The sequence below is a fragment of the Heteronotia binoei genome, chromosome 17 (assembly GCF_032191835.1).
Source record: "Heteronotia binoei isolate CCM8104 ecotype False Entrance Well chromosome 17, APGP_CSIRO_Hbin_v1, whole genome shotgun sequence".
NCBI classification, from domain to species: Eukaryota; Metazoa; Chordata; class Lepidosauria; order Squamata; family Gekkonidae; genus Heteronotia; species Heteronotia binoei.
Window position 1 is genome coordinate 52,503,761 of NC_083239.1, and position 14,981 is coordinate 52,518,741.

General features: G+C 48.1%; 1 protein-coding gene across 1 annotated transcript in view; it reads left to right on the forward strand.

The window, feature by feature from the left end:
• Positions 1-14,981, forward strand: part of ARHGAP35 (Rho GTPase activating protein 35) — a 143,676-nt gene that overhangs the window by 33,749 nt on the left and 94,946 nt on the right. The window contains exon 2 of the mRNA XM_060257482.1: positions 10,758-14,674. Coding sequence (XP_060113465.1) covers positions 10,982-14,674 — 3,693 coding nt within the window. The 5' untranslated portion in view covers positions 10,758-10,981. The remainder of the gene's footprint in view (positions 1-10,757; positions 14,675-14,981) is intronic.

The window sequence follows — 14,981 nt, forward strand, 5'->3', positions numbered from 1 at the left end:
TTCTTCCTAATGTTGTTTGAAACCTTTTTGATTTAATCTCAACCCATTGGTTCCGGTCCTACCTTCCTAGCCACAGAAAACAATTCCACCCCGTCCTCTACATGACAGCCCTTTGAGTATTTGAAGATGGTGATCCTGTCACCTCTCAGCCGCCTCCTGTCCAGGCTAAACAGGCCTAGCTCCTTCAACCTTCCTTCATAGGACTCGGTCTCCAGATACGTTATCCAATATGTTCTTACATGTGCTGTGTCTGGAAAACAAAAAATCTATTCCTATATATTGCATTCTGTTACAAACAGTATTCCATTATATTATACAAAAGGGAGAAGAGAGAGAGAGAGAGCCAGAGCTCCTTTCATCAAATACAGGTCGGTCTTTAAGGTGCGACTGGACTCGAATCTTGATTAATTGAGGCGCAGTTTTTTGAAAAGAGTTACTTATGAAGACTCGCAGGTGGCCAGCGCCATCTTAGAAGAGGTATGCCTCCCTTTAGGAAGAGAGAGGGGGGCCTGCTGTGAGATGCGTCTAAAAGCAGAGTCTTTTTTCCCCCCTTGGAGCTGTTGTTTTATTCATATGCAAATTTATGCAGATTTAACTGAATGATCGGTTAAAATTATATGGTCAGCTGAGATCCCTTTAATCGAAGGACAGCTCTATTAAATTGAGACGAAGCTATGTGTGTTTTAAGGACGCAGCCTGTGAAATGGATCTTTCTCCTTCCTCTCGCTGAAATGGTACCCCTGCGGGGCAGGACCGGGCAGCCTCTGCTGTGGGACCACCCACCCTGGAGTGCCCAGTACACAGGCTTCACATCTTGACTACCAAGAACGACGGGGCCTGCAGAGGAGCGACGTTGTTTGAAGTAGAAGGAACATGGACCAGGATAAAAGAGCAGATTATAAAGAGCGTTGAGGCGTTTATCACTTGTAGTTTTTCTTTTCTTTTCTTATTGATTTTGGGTCTTGCTGACACCTCATTTGTCTCAGTTGTTTACAGTTCCCTCTCTTAAGATACAGAGTGGCCGGATCTGGGCAGAACTGCAACACTTGTTAGGATGTCCCGAAACCGCAGGGCCTATGTTTCAGCTGGGCCTATGAAGGGTCCATGGCTTAGTGGAAGAGCAGCTGATTAGCATGCAGAAGGTCCCTGGTTCAATACCCCTGGCATCTCCAGGTGAAAAGAGCAGGTAGCAGATGATGTGAGAGACCTCTACCGGGGGCTCAGGAGAGCTGCTGCCGATCTGAATAGAGAATATGGACCGGTGAGCTCATGCAGTATAAGGCAGCTTCATGTGTTTTCATTAAACATATTTATGTCTCGAGTTTCACGGGTTGAGAAATTCAGTGTCCAACCAAGGTGGTTTTATGGGTTTTTTTTTTTTTTTTGGTAAATGTACTCCTTGAGGGGGCTTGTCACCCGACGAGTTTCCCAATCAGACATCTTTTTTTCCAGTCGCATCATCAGTTTGTAGCATGTGTCATTCTTTTGTCTTGCTGAGATAAATGTCTCCTGCATCTTTTTATAGCATGGGGATGGCCTCCTGCCGCCCTTTCGTTCTGGTGAGTCAGGGTATGTTGACATTGCTGGCTTGTTGTGGTAGCCCCCAGTCCTCTCCCAGCTATACCAGCAGCTGCCGTCTCTTCCACATCGGCCCTTAAGGCTTTATGTTGTGGTCGGTTTGCTGTGTGCTCTGCCTGGGAGCTGAAGCTTGACCAACACCGGACGCTCGGCTGTGAAGAAAACGGTTCTGTTTGCCTTGAGCCCTGCTGCCTGGGCGTAGCTGTCAGGGGACTTCTCCAGAGCTTGCCTTGGGACAAATCAGCTTTCGCTTCTCTGCAAATCTTTTTTTTGTAGGGTGAAATTTGACTTTATATCTGTCTTGCATATCTACTTAAGGTGAACTCACTCGGTGGTGGCTCTTGAGTATCTCAGAGCTAAAATTTCCCCATTTCTTGAACCCTGTGTGTGTGTGTAGTGTCATCAAGTCACAATTATGGCAACCCTGTAGGGTTTTGTTATGAGGGCCGGATCTGACATAAATGAGACCTTATCAGGCTGGGCCATATTGGGTTGGGCTAAGCCATGTCGGATCAGGCCATGACAGGTTAGGCCATGTGTGTACCTATTTAAGATTAGGTAGCAGAGGTACTTTGTAAAGACACAAACACAAATATATATGTAAACAAAAACTTAAAACATGCTTAAAACGTTAGCACTCATTGGTCTTAAAGGTGCTTTCTTTGTATTTCTCCCATGGAATCCAGGGAACTGGACAAAGGAAGCTGTGACTCTTTCCTTCCTTCCCCGGGGGACTGGTTGGGAAGCCTCAGCCAATAGAAGGAAGAGAGGCTTGGCTCAGTAACTCTGCTGTGTGATTGAGAGAGCCTGGAAAAACAAACTGCCTCTTCCCCTTTCTTCCCAAGGGAGGAGTCTCAGTCAACGGAGGCTTTGTTTTGTAGCTCCTGTGCGACTGAGCAAGCCTTGCAAAGCAAACTGTTATGCAGAAGGAAGTAAGAGAGAGGGAGAAGGAAGCAGATGACAGCCAGTGGCTTGGGGGCCTGATAGGAGCCCTTCGGGGGCCTGATTTGGCCCCCAGCCTGCATGTTTGACACCCCTGCATAGGGTTTTCAAGGCAAGAGTTGTGGTTTGCCATTGCCTGCCTCTGCATAGCAACCTTGGACTTCCTTGGGGGTCTCTCGTCTAAGTACTGACCAGGGCCCATCCTGCTTTGCTTCTGAGGTCTGATGAGATCAGGGTAGCTTGGGCCATCCAGGTCAGGGCAGATGATGACAAAGAAGACGACTGCAGATTTATACCTCGCTCTTCTCTCTGAATCAGACTCTCAGAGCAGCTTACAATCGCCTTTATCTTCTTCCCCCACAACAGACACCCTGCGAGGTGGGTGGGGCTGAGAGAGCTCTGGCAGAAGCTGCCCTTTGAAGGACAACCTCTGCCAGAGCTATGGCTGACCCAAGACCATTCCAGCAGCTGCAAGTGGAGGAGTGGGGGATCAAACCCGGTTCTCCCAGATAAGAGTCCGCACAGATAGCCGCTACACCAAACTAAACCAAGGTGGTTGGCCATTGCCTGCTTCTGCGTAGCAACCCTGGACTTCCTTGGTGGTCTCCCATCCAAATACTAACCAGGGCTGATGCTGCTTACCTTCTGAGATCTTATGAGATCAGAATAACCTGGGCCATCCAGGTAAGAGCTGAGCAAACTGACATGTTTAAAATGTAAGCTTAACTGAAGAATTGTCTTCTCCCATATGTTTCCACCCTGGAAATTAAGATTGCAGGGGAAGGCCCTTGACTGTTCCACCAATTAAAAATGCTCATTCGGTGGGCACACAGGAGAGGGCCTTTTCTGTGGCAGCCCCATAATTATGGAACAGCTTCCCCAGGGAAATACACCCTCCTGGGACATGGAGGACATTCTGAGAAGTGGCTTAATACAGCCTGCCTTTGCCTCCCGCTTCTGGTATTCTAAGGAGGTATCCCTTCCAAGTACTTGTCAGGGTCAGCCCTGCTTAGCTTCTGAGATCTGATGAGATCAGGCTTGCCTGGCTATCTAGGGCACAGCTTATTGTGGGTTTTTTTAATACTGTTTTATTTATATCATGGGCCGCCTTGAGTGCTGCTTCTGAGATCTCATGAGATCAGACTAGCCTGGCCCATCCAGGTAAGAACTGAGCAAACTGGCGACATATTTAAAATGTAAACAGCATCCATTGTAAGCAAACGATCTCCTGTTGGTGTGCCCGGCAGTTATGGTTGGGTTATGAGAGATGCTGCTAGCCAGAGCTTTTTTTTTTTTGAGCAGGAACGCAGTTCCGGCTGGCTCGGCATTAGGGGGTGTGGCCTAATATGCAAACGAGTTCCTGCTGGGCTTTCCCCACAACCCCCACGCCAAACAATGGTAATGTCAGGGGTGTGTGGCCTAATATGCAAACGAGTTCCTGCTGGGCTTTTTCTACAAAAAGGCCCTGCTGCTAGCTAAAAAAAGTGCAAAGCAAATACCAAATTCAGATGCAAATCGGAAGAGAAACCAACACAGTTTAACACAGCCAAAGGCCAAATAAGTTTTCATCTGGTGCTGAAAACCAAAAAGTCTTCAGTACCAGGCAGGCACCTGCCGGGAAGGAGTTCCTCAGTTGTGGTGCCACTATTGAAAGTCCCCCCCCCCCCCCCATGCCTGAGGACCATCCCTTGTGCCGCTTGGTACAGAGGAAGAAGAAGAAGATTGCAGATTTATACCCTGCCTTTCTCTCTGAATCAGAGACTCAAAGCGGCTTACGATCTCCTATCTCTTCTCCCCCCACAACAGGCACCCTGTGAGGTGGGGGGAGGGGCTGCGAGAGCTCTCCCAGAAGCTGCCCTTTCAAGGACAACTCTGTGAGAGCTATGGCTGACCCAAGGCCATTCCAGCAGGTGCAGGTGGAGGAGTGGACAATCAAACCTGGTTCTCCCAGATAAGAGAGCTCTGGCTGACCCAAGGCCATTCCAGCAGCTGCAGGTGGAGGAGTGGACAATCAAACCTGGTTCTCCCAGATAAGAGTCCGCACACTTCACCACTACATCAACACTGGCTGGAAGGGACTCTGTTCTAGCCACTGACAGTAATCTAGGAGCACCTTAAAGGCTTATCAAAACATGCAGCAGGAGATTTATTTATTTATTCTAGTTGGCTTGTATTCCGCCCTTTCCCGCAAACAGGCTCAGGGTGGATGACAACATAGATTAAGCCACAATTAAAACTTACAAATTAAAGCCATAACAATACGGCACAATGATGAGCTTTGATGAGTCACCGCTCACTTCTCCAGATAGTCGTGAAGTCATTCGTAGAGTATCTTGTCCCCAGGTGTTGAGGGCTTTTGCTTTCTTTGAACTTCACACATCCCAAGTTGTTGTTCATGCATCCGGTATGGCGAGACCCTCTTGCAGCTCAGCGCCACTGTTCTGCTCCCTACCACTCCAGGTCACTCACGAACAAACTGAAACAGTACTGATCCTTGTGGGACCCTCACAAGAGTCCTTTCGGTGTAGTGGCTAAGTGTGCAGGTCTCATCTGGGAGAGCTGGATTTGATTCCCCGCTCTTCTTCATGCACCTGCTGGGTGACCCTGGGTCAGCCACAGTTCTCACAGAGCTGTTTTCTCAAGAACGGTTCTCTGAGGGCTCTCTCAGCCTCGCCTACCTCACAAGGGTATCTGTTGTGGGGAGAGGAAGGGAGGGAGATTGTCAGCTGTTCTGAGACTCTTAAGTAAAGGGCAGGGTAGAAATTCAATCTCCTCCTCTTCTGCCTCCTTCCATTGCAAGAAATGTCCATTTAAACCCTGTCATTGAACCAGTTTTAAATCTCCAACATCTGCTAAGTTTACTCAGGAGTTTTTGGTGAAGGATCTTGCCTAAAGTCCCAAGAATATAGCGTCTGCTGAATTGCTGTTGTCCATGTTTGTTGGCACCCTTGTCAAAGAACTCCAAAAGATGAAGGAGGCAGAACTTCCCCTGCAGAATCCAATGCTAATTTTTCTGTTCTTCTGTGCATTTAATCAGTTTGTCTTTATTAAAAGTTCCTACTAATTTACTTGGAAGAGATTAAGACTATTCCAAGGCCTGTAATTTCCTGGTGTTAAAAGCGGGTGTTATGTTTGCTATTTTCCAGCCCTCTGGTATGGAAACTGATTGTAACATCAGCAGTTTTTTTTGGGGGGTGTACATCATTCAGGCCCAAAGACTTCTCCAGATTAGACCTCTTTATACTTCTGTTTTGATTTGACTCCTCAGATGCTTTTCCTGAAAATGTTGTCTCCCATGTGGGTCTCTGCCCCACTCTGAAATGGGCTTTAAATTGGTCAAAAACCCTCTGAGCTAGAATGGTTCACTTGTAGGATAAAAATCTCCATTTGGCCTTGGATTAGGAGCTGCCTTTGATTTCTTGCACTTGCCAACTTCCTCCATCCCACTTCTGTACTAGTACAAGAAAAAGGCTTAATCTGGTGACTCAGCTGATTTTTTTAACCGCTTTTTGGAGAAGTTGAATGCCCTTAGGATCAAATGCAAAAAAAAAAGTGTTCTCCTTGCGACTCAGGCGTTTTCAAATGTACAGCAGGCTTTTGTTTTGTGTAACTCATTCCAGCCGAAAAACAAGTCGAACTGCATTATTCAGCCATCAAAGCAAAGAGTGATTTATCCTGGCTGCATATTCAAAGTCCACTGTCTCTGACAGCAGGCTTGTTGGAGCAGTGCAAGACAGCGTTGTCACCTGCGTGCCAGTTCCTCCCCGCCCCCACTCCCGCCCGAAGTTTTGAACCGCAGTGTCATTTATGTCTGAATTAAAAACAAAGCCTAGAATATTTAAAACGTGCAAAAAGCAAGCACGCTCGTGACACTTTTCTGGTTGCTTCTTAATTTAGGATAGCTTCTCTGTTTCGTACCTAAAACTTGCTTAATGTGCTGCAGTAACATTCATGACCCTGACCTGAATAGCCCGGGCTAAGCAGGATCGACTCTAGTTAGTATTTGAATGGGAATCCTCCCCCCCCCCCCCCCCCCGCAAAAGGAATGCCAAGGTTGCTATGCATAGGCAGACAATGGCTAAGCGCTACTGTTTGTCTCTGCTCTAACCTGGATGGCCCAGGCTGGCCCAATCTTGTCAGATCCTGGAACATAAGCAAAGTCAGCCCTGGTTAGGACTTGGGTGGGAGACCGCCGAGGAATTCCAGAGTCTCTGCATGGAGGCAGGCAATGGCAGACCACCTCTGAACGTCTTTTGCCTGGATCTGGACAGCCCCGGGCCAATCCAGTCTCATCAGTTCTTGGAACCCAAGCATGGTCGGCCATGCTTAGTATTTGGATGGGGGACCACAAAGGATGTCCAGGGTCACTATGTGCAGGAAGGCAGTGGCAGACCGCTTCTGAACATCTCTTGCTTTGAAAACCCTACGGCAGGGGTATCAAGCATCCAGGCCAAAGGGCCAGAATGGGCCCGCCCACGGGGCTCTTTTCTCTCCCCCCCCCCCCGCCCTCACCGTTTGAAGTTCCCTGCCATTTCTGCCTTGTTTTGCAGGCTGCAACATGGACAAAGCTGCAAGGAAAATGTGGAACGGACTCTCCGTCAAAGCTGTGGGGAGAACATGGAATGAATCGTTTGTTAAGTGTTCTGTCCCCAGATAGATAGGGCCCAGGGACCTCGATGGAAGTTCCATTCCACGTTTTCCTTGCCGCTTAGTCTGTGCTGAAATGTGTTTCAAGTTCCTATATAGACAACTGAAGCTCAGGCTTCCTGGAGTTGTGCCCTTGTAAACAGAGGATTGATTCTATTCTTTGAGCCAGAATGTCTCTGCTCAGTGGACCTGACCTAGTGAGTTCTCTAACCTGGGAACCTATAGTCAAAGGGGGATATTATACTGGAGAGCACTTGCCAATCAATCTGTGTAGACCCCGAGGGAGGGGGAGAAGCTTGCAGTGCCATTTCATTGCTTCTCCAGGCTTAGAGGATTTTATACTTTTAGTTTCTGCTGTGATCCTGGTGCTTTTTCTTGCTGCTGTATTTTAAAAATTGCATTGCCAAATCCCACTATTCCCCCACCTTTCATGTTTTCCCAGGTTCAGGGCATGTTAACGTTTTTAGTTTCTGTTGTGATCCTTGTGCTTTTTCTTGATCTTTTGTTTTAAAAATTGCATTAAAAATCCCACTTCCCCCCACCTTTCCGTTTTACACAAAACATTTGCAAGAGTTTTAAGCGTGTTTGTATTTTAAGTTAAAAAAAATATCTTTTAATTGTCTATATCCTTTCTAAAGTTTATATCGCTGCTACCTCACATTACATGTTATGGCACACATGGCCTGGCCCCACAAAGCTCCATTTGTGTCAGATCCAACCCTCCTAAAAATGAGCTCAACACCCCCGCCCCGTACAGGGTTACCACCTGAAAACGCTGTCTCCAGTGGGGGTCTCTGCCCCACTCTGCAACTTAACTGCGCTTTCCACCACTATTTTCCCTGAAGAGTTTACTGAAATCTTTTCACACTTTAAACTTAATTCTGATCCTATTAGATTGAGCCTGTTTGGGGAGTTCAGGGAGGGATAATCCTGATAAGAGGAATCAATATTTGGCATCATAGAGCTCAAACAAAAATAGAGGGAGGGACTGCTTTAGCTGTTAAGAAGGGTGTCAAACAAGCCGAAGAAGCCGAATCAGGCCCTCGGAGGGCTCCTATCAGGCCCCTGAGCAACTTGTTGTCATCTCCTTCCTTCTTCCTCACTGTTGCTTCCTTCTGCGTCACAGCTTGCTTTGCCAGGCTTGCCCAGTCGTACAGGAGCTACAGAGCAAAACTTCTGTTTTCTCCATTGGCTGAGGTTCCTACTTTTGGGAGGAAGGAGGGGGGAGGCAAAGCTGACTTTGCCAGGCTCTTTCAGTTGCACAGCAGAGCTACTGAATCAAGCCTTTCTTCTTTCTATTGGCTGAGGCTCCTCTCTCTCCTGTTCCCCTGGGGAAGGAAGGAAAGAGCCAGAGCTTCCTTTGCCCAGTTCCCTGGATCCCATGGGAGAAATACAAAGAAAGCGCCTTTAAGACCGAGTGATAATGTTTTAAGGATGTTTTATTTTAAGGGTTTTTTTAAAAAAAAATTATTTTATTTTATTTTATTTAATGGACTTATATCCCGCCCTTCTCACCGAAGTGTCTCAGGGCACAAAAAAACCTTTGTGTTTGTTGTGTCCTTTATAAAGTTTATATCTCTGCTATCTAATCTTAAATAGGTATACATATGGCCTGGCCTGACATGCCTCGGCCCGGCAAATGAGTTTGACACCCCTGGTTAAGTATATTACGATTAACATAACAGTAAAAAAAAGATGGGAAGTAAGATGAAGTCCAGTCTGTGCCTACATCAGTCCAGTTACTTTTGCCTCCGTGGCTGTTGAGTGACCTTCCTTTCGCTGTTCTAGCCTCTTGCCAGGATGGGTCATCTTTCCTACCATCTTTGCGTGACCCCATCAGCATTTTAACTGGGTTTTGTAGCCAGGTGTCTGAGAGAGTTTATAGTTGGCAGACATGGAGTTTGGCGTGTGCCCACAGACCGCAGGATGTGGCCTTTAATTGGTAGTTGGGAAGGCTTCTTATCCGTTGTGATTGGCCCTCGGTTGGTATCTACTGCCAGGGCAATAACTTAGAGACCTAGTTGCCCACTGGAACTTTTATTGGCATAGCCTTTTGCCTGGTGAATAAGGATCCCCCTTGGTTTGTAAGCTAGCTTGACCTAGTGAGCTTTTCTTGCAAATTTCTTCTCTTGGGACCTCACGGAAGCGATCTTGCCTCACGTTCCTCGTATACATCCCTCTGTCTAGGGAACTTGGAACCACTTGAGCAAGATAAGGGCTTCCTAGATGTACCTGTTGATTCCAGAGGCGTGACTCAGGCGTGACTACCTCTGTGTTTCTGTCTCTTTGGGGAATATTGTCAGGTGCATTCCCCAGCCTGCGGGCAATGGCTAAGAGCCCAAGCGTTCCTGGCCCCAAACTGGCTTGGCTTGACTGTAGCGTGACGTTTAAAATCGATCACATTTTCTGTCCACGGCTGGGATGGCTACAGCTGGTTTAAAAAAAGAGAACGGGACAAGCGGAATTCTAATAAGGCTGTGATCTTCGTTCATGGCCGCGCTAATGAGCAACGGGTGCTTGCTTTGTACCTGGAGGGTTTGCTTTTGCATTCCGCAGCGCTATCATGAGAACACGGACCGACTTGAGAAAAAAAAACATTACAGGGATCGATCTGTTCAAAATACTAAAGATACGGTATGACTAAAGGCTGGGGGGGGCAGCTGTCTCCCCACCAGGCCCCCTTCCCCATCCTGCCATCTGCAGGCTGCCCCATCTATGCCCCCATGGGCTCAACTCCCATCTCCCTAGCAGGCAGCCCTTAAACGACATTCTCCTTTGCACAAAGTGGCGCTTCTTCCTCTCTCGCGCAGCCGTTAACAGGGCCGCATTGTGGAGTTAGTGGGCAGGGCTTCCCCCCCCTCCCTCTTCTTCCTTCGTACTCAGAAGAGAAAGAAAGCGCTCTGGGTTTGGAAGCCCCAACAGAGCAGCTCTCTGAAAGCTGCAAGCAAGGCTTTCCTCCTTCCCAGCCTTCCTGGAAACGAGCGCGCTCCTCAAGCAGCTTTTAGAACGCTGCTCTGCTGGCTGGGTCTTGCAAGGGAGAGTGCTTTCTCTCCCCCCCCCCCCCCAACTTCCCAGTGCAAAGCCAGGAGGAGAGAGCCCCACCCCTCAGGGACATCAACTGAGAAGCTGCCTGCAGAATAAAGAGCAGCCTTATTAAGCATTGTGCTATGCAAAAAAAAAAGGGGGGGCCCTCCGTTCTGCCATTTGCTGCCCCTCTGCATAGGGCCATTCTGACTTGAGGATAGGTGGAGGAAGCTGACTACAGGACTCTTTCCCTCCTCTTCAAGGGAATAAGTGGAGAACAGCCTCGTTATGCTACCTCTTCCTGCTCTAAAAGAGGGGCTGTGTTCTAAAGACTGCTCACGAGGTCTGTTCTTTGAAATCTGGCAAGGGGGAGTTCCGAGGGTCCCTTTTGTTACTCCTCATATGCGTTGACGAAGAGGTTAACACATGTCTTTTAAAATCGTTTTCTGTCATTTATCATTTGGTCTCGTCTTTGCCCCCCCTGAATGTGTTCAAGACTAAAGTTAAAGATCTGCCTTGTGCTGTGTCTTCAAGCATCCTAAGACTTTTGTTCTTGTTTTCCCTAGGAGGAAATGCTGCCCATCCCGTTGTGAGAATTGGTGACAACTGAGCTGCTTGCTGGCGCAGTCAACATGGGAACAGCCGTCTTTGTTGCCCCGGTGATCATCCGTCCGGATTGCAAATAGTCTCCCAACTGTTCTTCTTTTTCTTCTTTTTTTTGAGATTGCACTCGGGTCCAGAAGACACGAATACTCTAGGAAGCGGCCGAGCGTGGCAGGATGTTTGGACGATGATGATGGCAAGGAAGCAAGATGTCCGCATTCCCACCTACAACATCAGCGTGGTGGGATTGTCTGGAACGGAGAAAGAGAAGGGGCAGTGCGGCATTGGGAAGTCCTGTCTTTGCAATCGTTTTGTACGCCCCAGGGCGGATGACTTCCACTTGGACCACACTTCGGTCCTCAGTACGAGTGACTTTGGAGGCAGGGTTGTTAACAATGACCACTTCCTGTACTGGGGGGAAGTGGTACGTTCCTTGGAGGACTGTGTGGAATGTAAAATGCACATTGTGGAACAGACCGAATTTATCGACGACCAGACTTTTCAGCCTCATCGCAGCACAGCCCTGCAGCCCTACATCAAAAGGGCAGCTGCAACCAAACTCGCATCGGCTGAAAAGCTCATGTACTTTTGCACAGATCAGCTGGGGCTGGAGCAAGACTTTGAGCAGAAACAGATGCCGGACGGGAAGTTGCTGGTAGATGGCTTTCTTCTCTGCATCGACGTCAGCAGGGGGATGAACCGGAGCTTCGACGATCAGATCAAGTTTGTCTCGAACCTGTACAATCAGCTCACGAAAACGAAAAAGCCCATCGTGGTGGTCTTGACCAAGTGCGACGAAGGCGTGGAGCGGTACATTCGAGACGCGCACACTTTTGCCTTAAGCAAGAAGAACCTCCAGGTGGTGGAGACGTCCGCCAGATCCAATGTGAACGTCGACTTGGCTTTCAGCACTTTGGTGCAGCTGATTGACAAGAGCCGGGGGAAGACTAAAATTATTCCTTACTTCGAGGCTCTGAAGCAACAGAGCCAACAGATTGCCGCCGCGAAAGATAAGTACGAGTGGCTGGTGAGCCGCATCGTCAAAAACCACAACGAGACTTGGTCAAACGTCTCGCGGAAGATGCAGTCCTCCCCGGAGTATCAGGATTACGTGTATCTGGAAGGGACACAGAAAGCCAAGAAGCTCTTCCTGCAGCATATCCATCGCCTCAAACAAGAGCATATAGAGCGCCGGAGGAAAATGTACCTGGCCACGCTGCCTCTCGCTTTTGATGCCCTCATTCCAGATCTGGACGAGATAAATCATTTGAGTTGCATCAAAGCGGAGAAGCAGTTGGAGACGAAGCCGGACTTCTTAAAGTGGTTTGTCGTTCTTGAGGAGACTCCCTGGGATACTACCAGCCACGTAGACAACATGGAAAATGAACGCATCCCGTTTGACCTGATGGAAACCTTGCCCGCCCAGCAGCTCTACGAAGCCCACCTAGAAAAGTTGAGGAATGAGAGGAAGAGGGCGGAAATGAGGAGGGCTTTCAAGGAGAATTTGGAGACGTCCCCTTTCATAACGCCAGGGAAGCCTTGGGAAGAGGCACGCAGCTTCATCATGAATGAAGACTTCTACATGTGGCTCGAAGAGTCTGTTTACATGGACATTTATGGTAAGCATCAAAAGCAAATCATAGATAAGGCAAAAGAGGAGTTTCAAGAGCTGCTTCTGGAATACTCCGAACTGTTCTATGAGCTGGAGCTCGATGCCAAACCCAGCAAGGAGAAAATGGGGGTCATCCAGGATGTGCTGGGTGAAGAGCAGAGATTCAAAGCCTTGCAGAAGCTGCAAGCTGAACGAGACGCTCTGATTCTGAAGCACATTCATTTTGTGTATCACCCGACAAAAGAAACCTGCCCCAGTTGTCCAGCTTGCATAGATGCTAAAATAGAGCACTTGATAAGCTCCCGGTTTATCAGGCCGTCTGATCGCAACCAGAAAAACTTGCTTTCAGATTCAAATATCGATAGAATCAATCTGGTGATTCTTGGTAAAGATGGACTTGCCCGGGAGCTAGCCAATGAGATTCGAGCTCTTTGCACAAACGATGACAAGTACGTGATAGATGGGAAAATGTATGAGCTGTCCTTGAGACCGATAGAGGGTAATGTCAGGCTTCCTGTTAATTCTTTCCAGACACCAACATTTCAGCCCCATGGTTGCCTCTGCCTTTATAACTCTAAGGAATCTCTGTCTTACGTTGTTGAGAGTATTGAAAAGAGTAGGGAGTCGACTCTAGGCCGAAGGGACAACCACTTAGCTCATCTTCCCCTTACTCTGATACTGGTGAACAAAAGAGGCGATACCAGTGGCGAAACACTACACAGCTTAATACAGCAAGGGCAGCAGATTGCCAGCAAACTGCAGTGTGTCTTCCTGGACCCTGCTTCTGCTGGTATTGGATATGGGCGCAACATCAATGAAAAGCAAATCAGTCAGGTCCTCAAAGGCTTGCTGGACTCCAAGCGCAACCTAAACCTCATGAGCTCAATTGCGAGCATTAAAGATCTGGCTGACATCGACCTTCGAATTGTCATGTGCTTGTTGTGTGGAGATCCGTTTAACGCAGAGGACATCCTCCTGCCCATTCTCCAGTCCCAAACCTGTCGGCCTTCCCAGTACGGAAGCGGCAACGCTGTGTTACTTGAACTTCCGGTCGGACCTCACAAGAAGCGCATCGAGCTGTCTTTGCTTTCATACCATTCCTCGTTTAGCATTAGGAAAACCTGGTTGGTCCACGGTTACATTTTGTTTTATTCAGCTAAACGTAAAGCGTCCTTGGCTATGTTACGTGCCTTTCTTTGCGAAGTGCAGGACATTATCCCCATTCAGCTAGTTGCTCTCACTGATGGCTCCATAGATGTCCTAGACAACGATTTAAGTAGAGAGCAGCTAACAGAGGGAGAGGAGATCGCCCAGGATATAGACGGAAAGTTTACAACCATACCTTGTAGTCATCCTCAACATAAACTAGAGATTTTTCACCCGTTTTTCAAGGATGTGGTGGAGAAAAAAACCATCATTGAGGCCACTCATATATACGATAATGCAGCGGAAGCCTGCAGTACAACTGAAGAAGTATTTAATTCGCCCCGAGCTGGCTCCCCTCTGTGTAATTCAAACCTTCAGGATTCGGAAGAGGACATTGAGCCTCCGACCTACAGCCCGTTCAGAGAGGATACATCTATGCCCACTTTGTCCAAAGATCTTTCTAAACTTTCTATGGAACTGGAGGGGAACGATGGGCTTTCCGTCTTTAACGTTATGAGCACTTTTGAAAGCAAACTGAACAACAAAGTACCTCCGCCAGTGAAACCAAAGCCCCCTGTCCACTTTGATATCGCAAAGGGGGATCTCTCTTATTTGGATCAAGGGCATCGGGATGGACAGAGGAAGTCTGTGACCTCCAGTAGCTGGCCTCCCACGGATGGCTTCGACCCTTCCGACTACGCAGAGCCAATGGACGCAGTAGTAAAGCCGAGGAACGAGGAAGAAAACATCTACTCCGTGCCTCACGACAGCACCCAAGGCAAGATCATCACCATCCGTAATATCAACAAAACCCATTCCAACGGGAGTGGGAATGGCTCGGATAGCGAAATGGATACAAGCTCGCTTGAGCGCGGCCGGAAGATGTCCACCATTAGCAAACCGGTGTTGTATCGGACAAGGTGCTCGCGGCTTGGGAGGTTTGCCAGTTACAGGACCAGTTTTAGTGTTGGGAGCGATGACGAGCTGGGGCCCATCAGGAAGAAAGAGGAGGACCAGACCTCTCAAGGATATAAGGGAGATAACGCTATCATTCCATACGAAACGACTGATGAAGATCCAAGGAAAAGGAACATCTTGCGCAGCTTGAGGAGGACCACAAAGGTAAATACATTTGTCGCTTTTCAGAGTCAGTCTTTGAGGGACGGTTGAGGGAAATGGATGTGTTTAGCCAAGAGAGGAGACAACTGAGAGGTGATACGATAGCCATCTTCAAGTTTTTGAAGGGCTGACATGCGCAGAAAGGGGCAGAGTTGTTTTCTGTTGCCCATGAAGGTTGTACCAGAACCAGCGGGTTGAAATTAAATCAAAAGAGTTTTCAGCTAAACGTTAGGAAGAACTTCCAGCAATGCAGATTCTTTGAAATTTCGGCAGACTGTGAAAAGGATGAGCCAGCGTTTAACTCTTATGG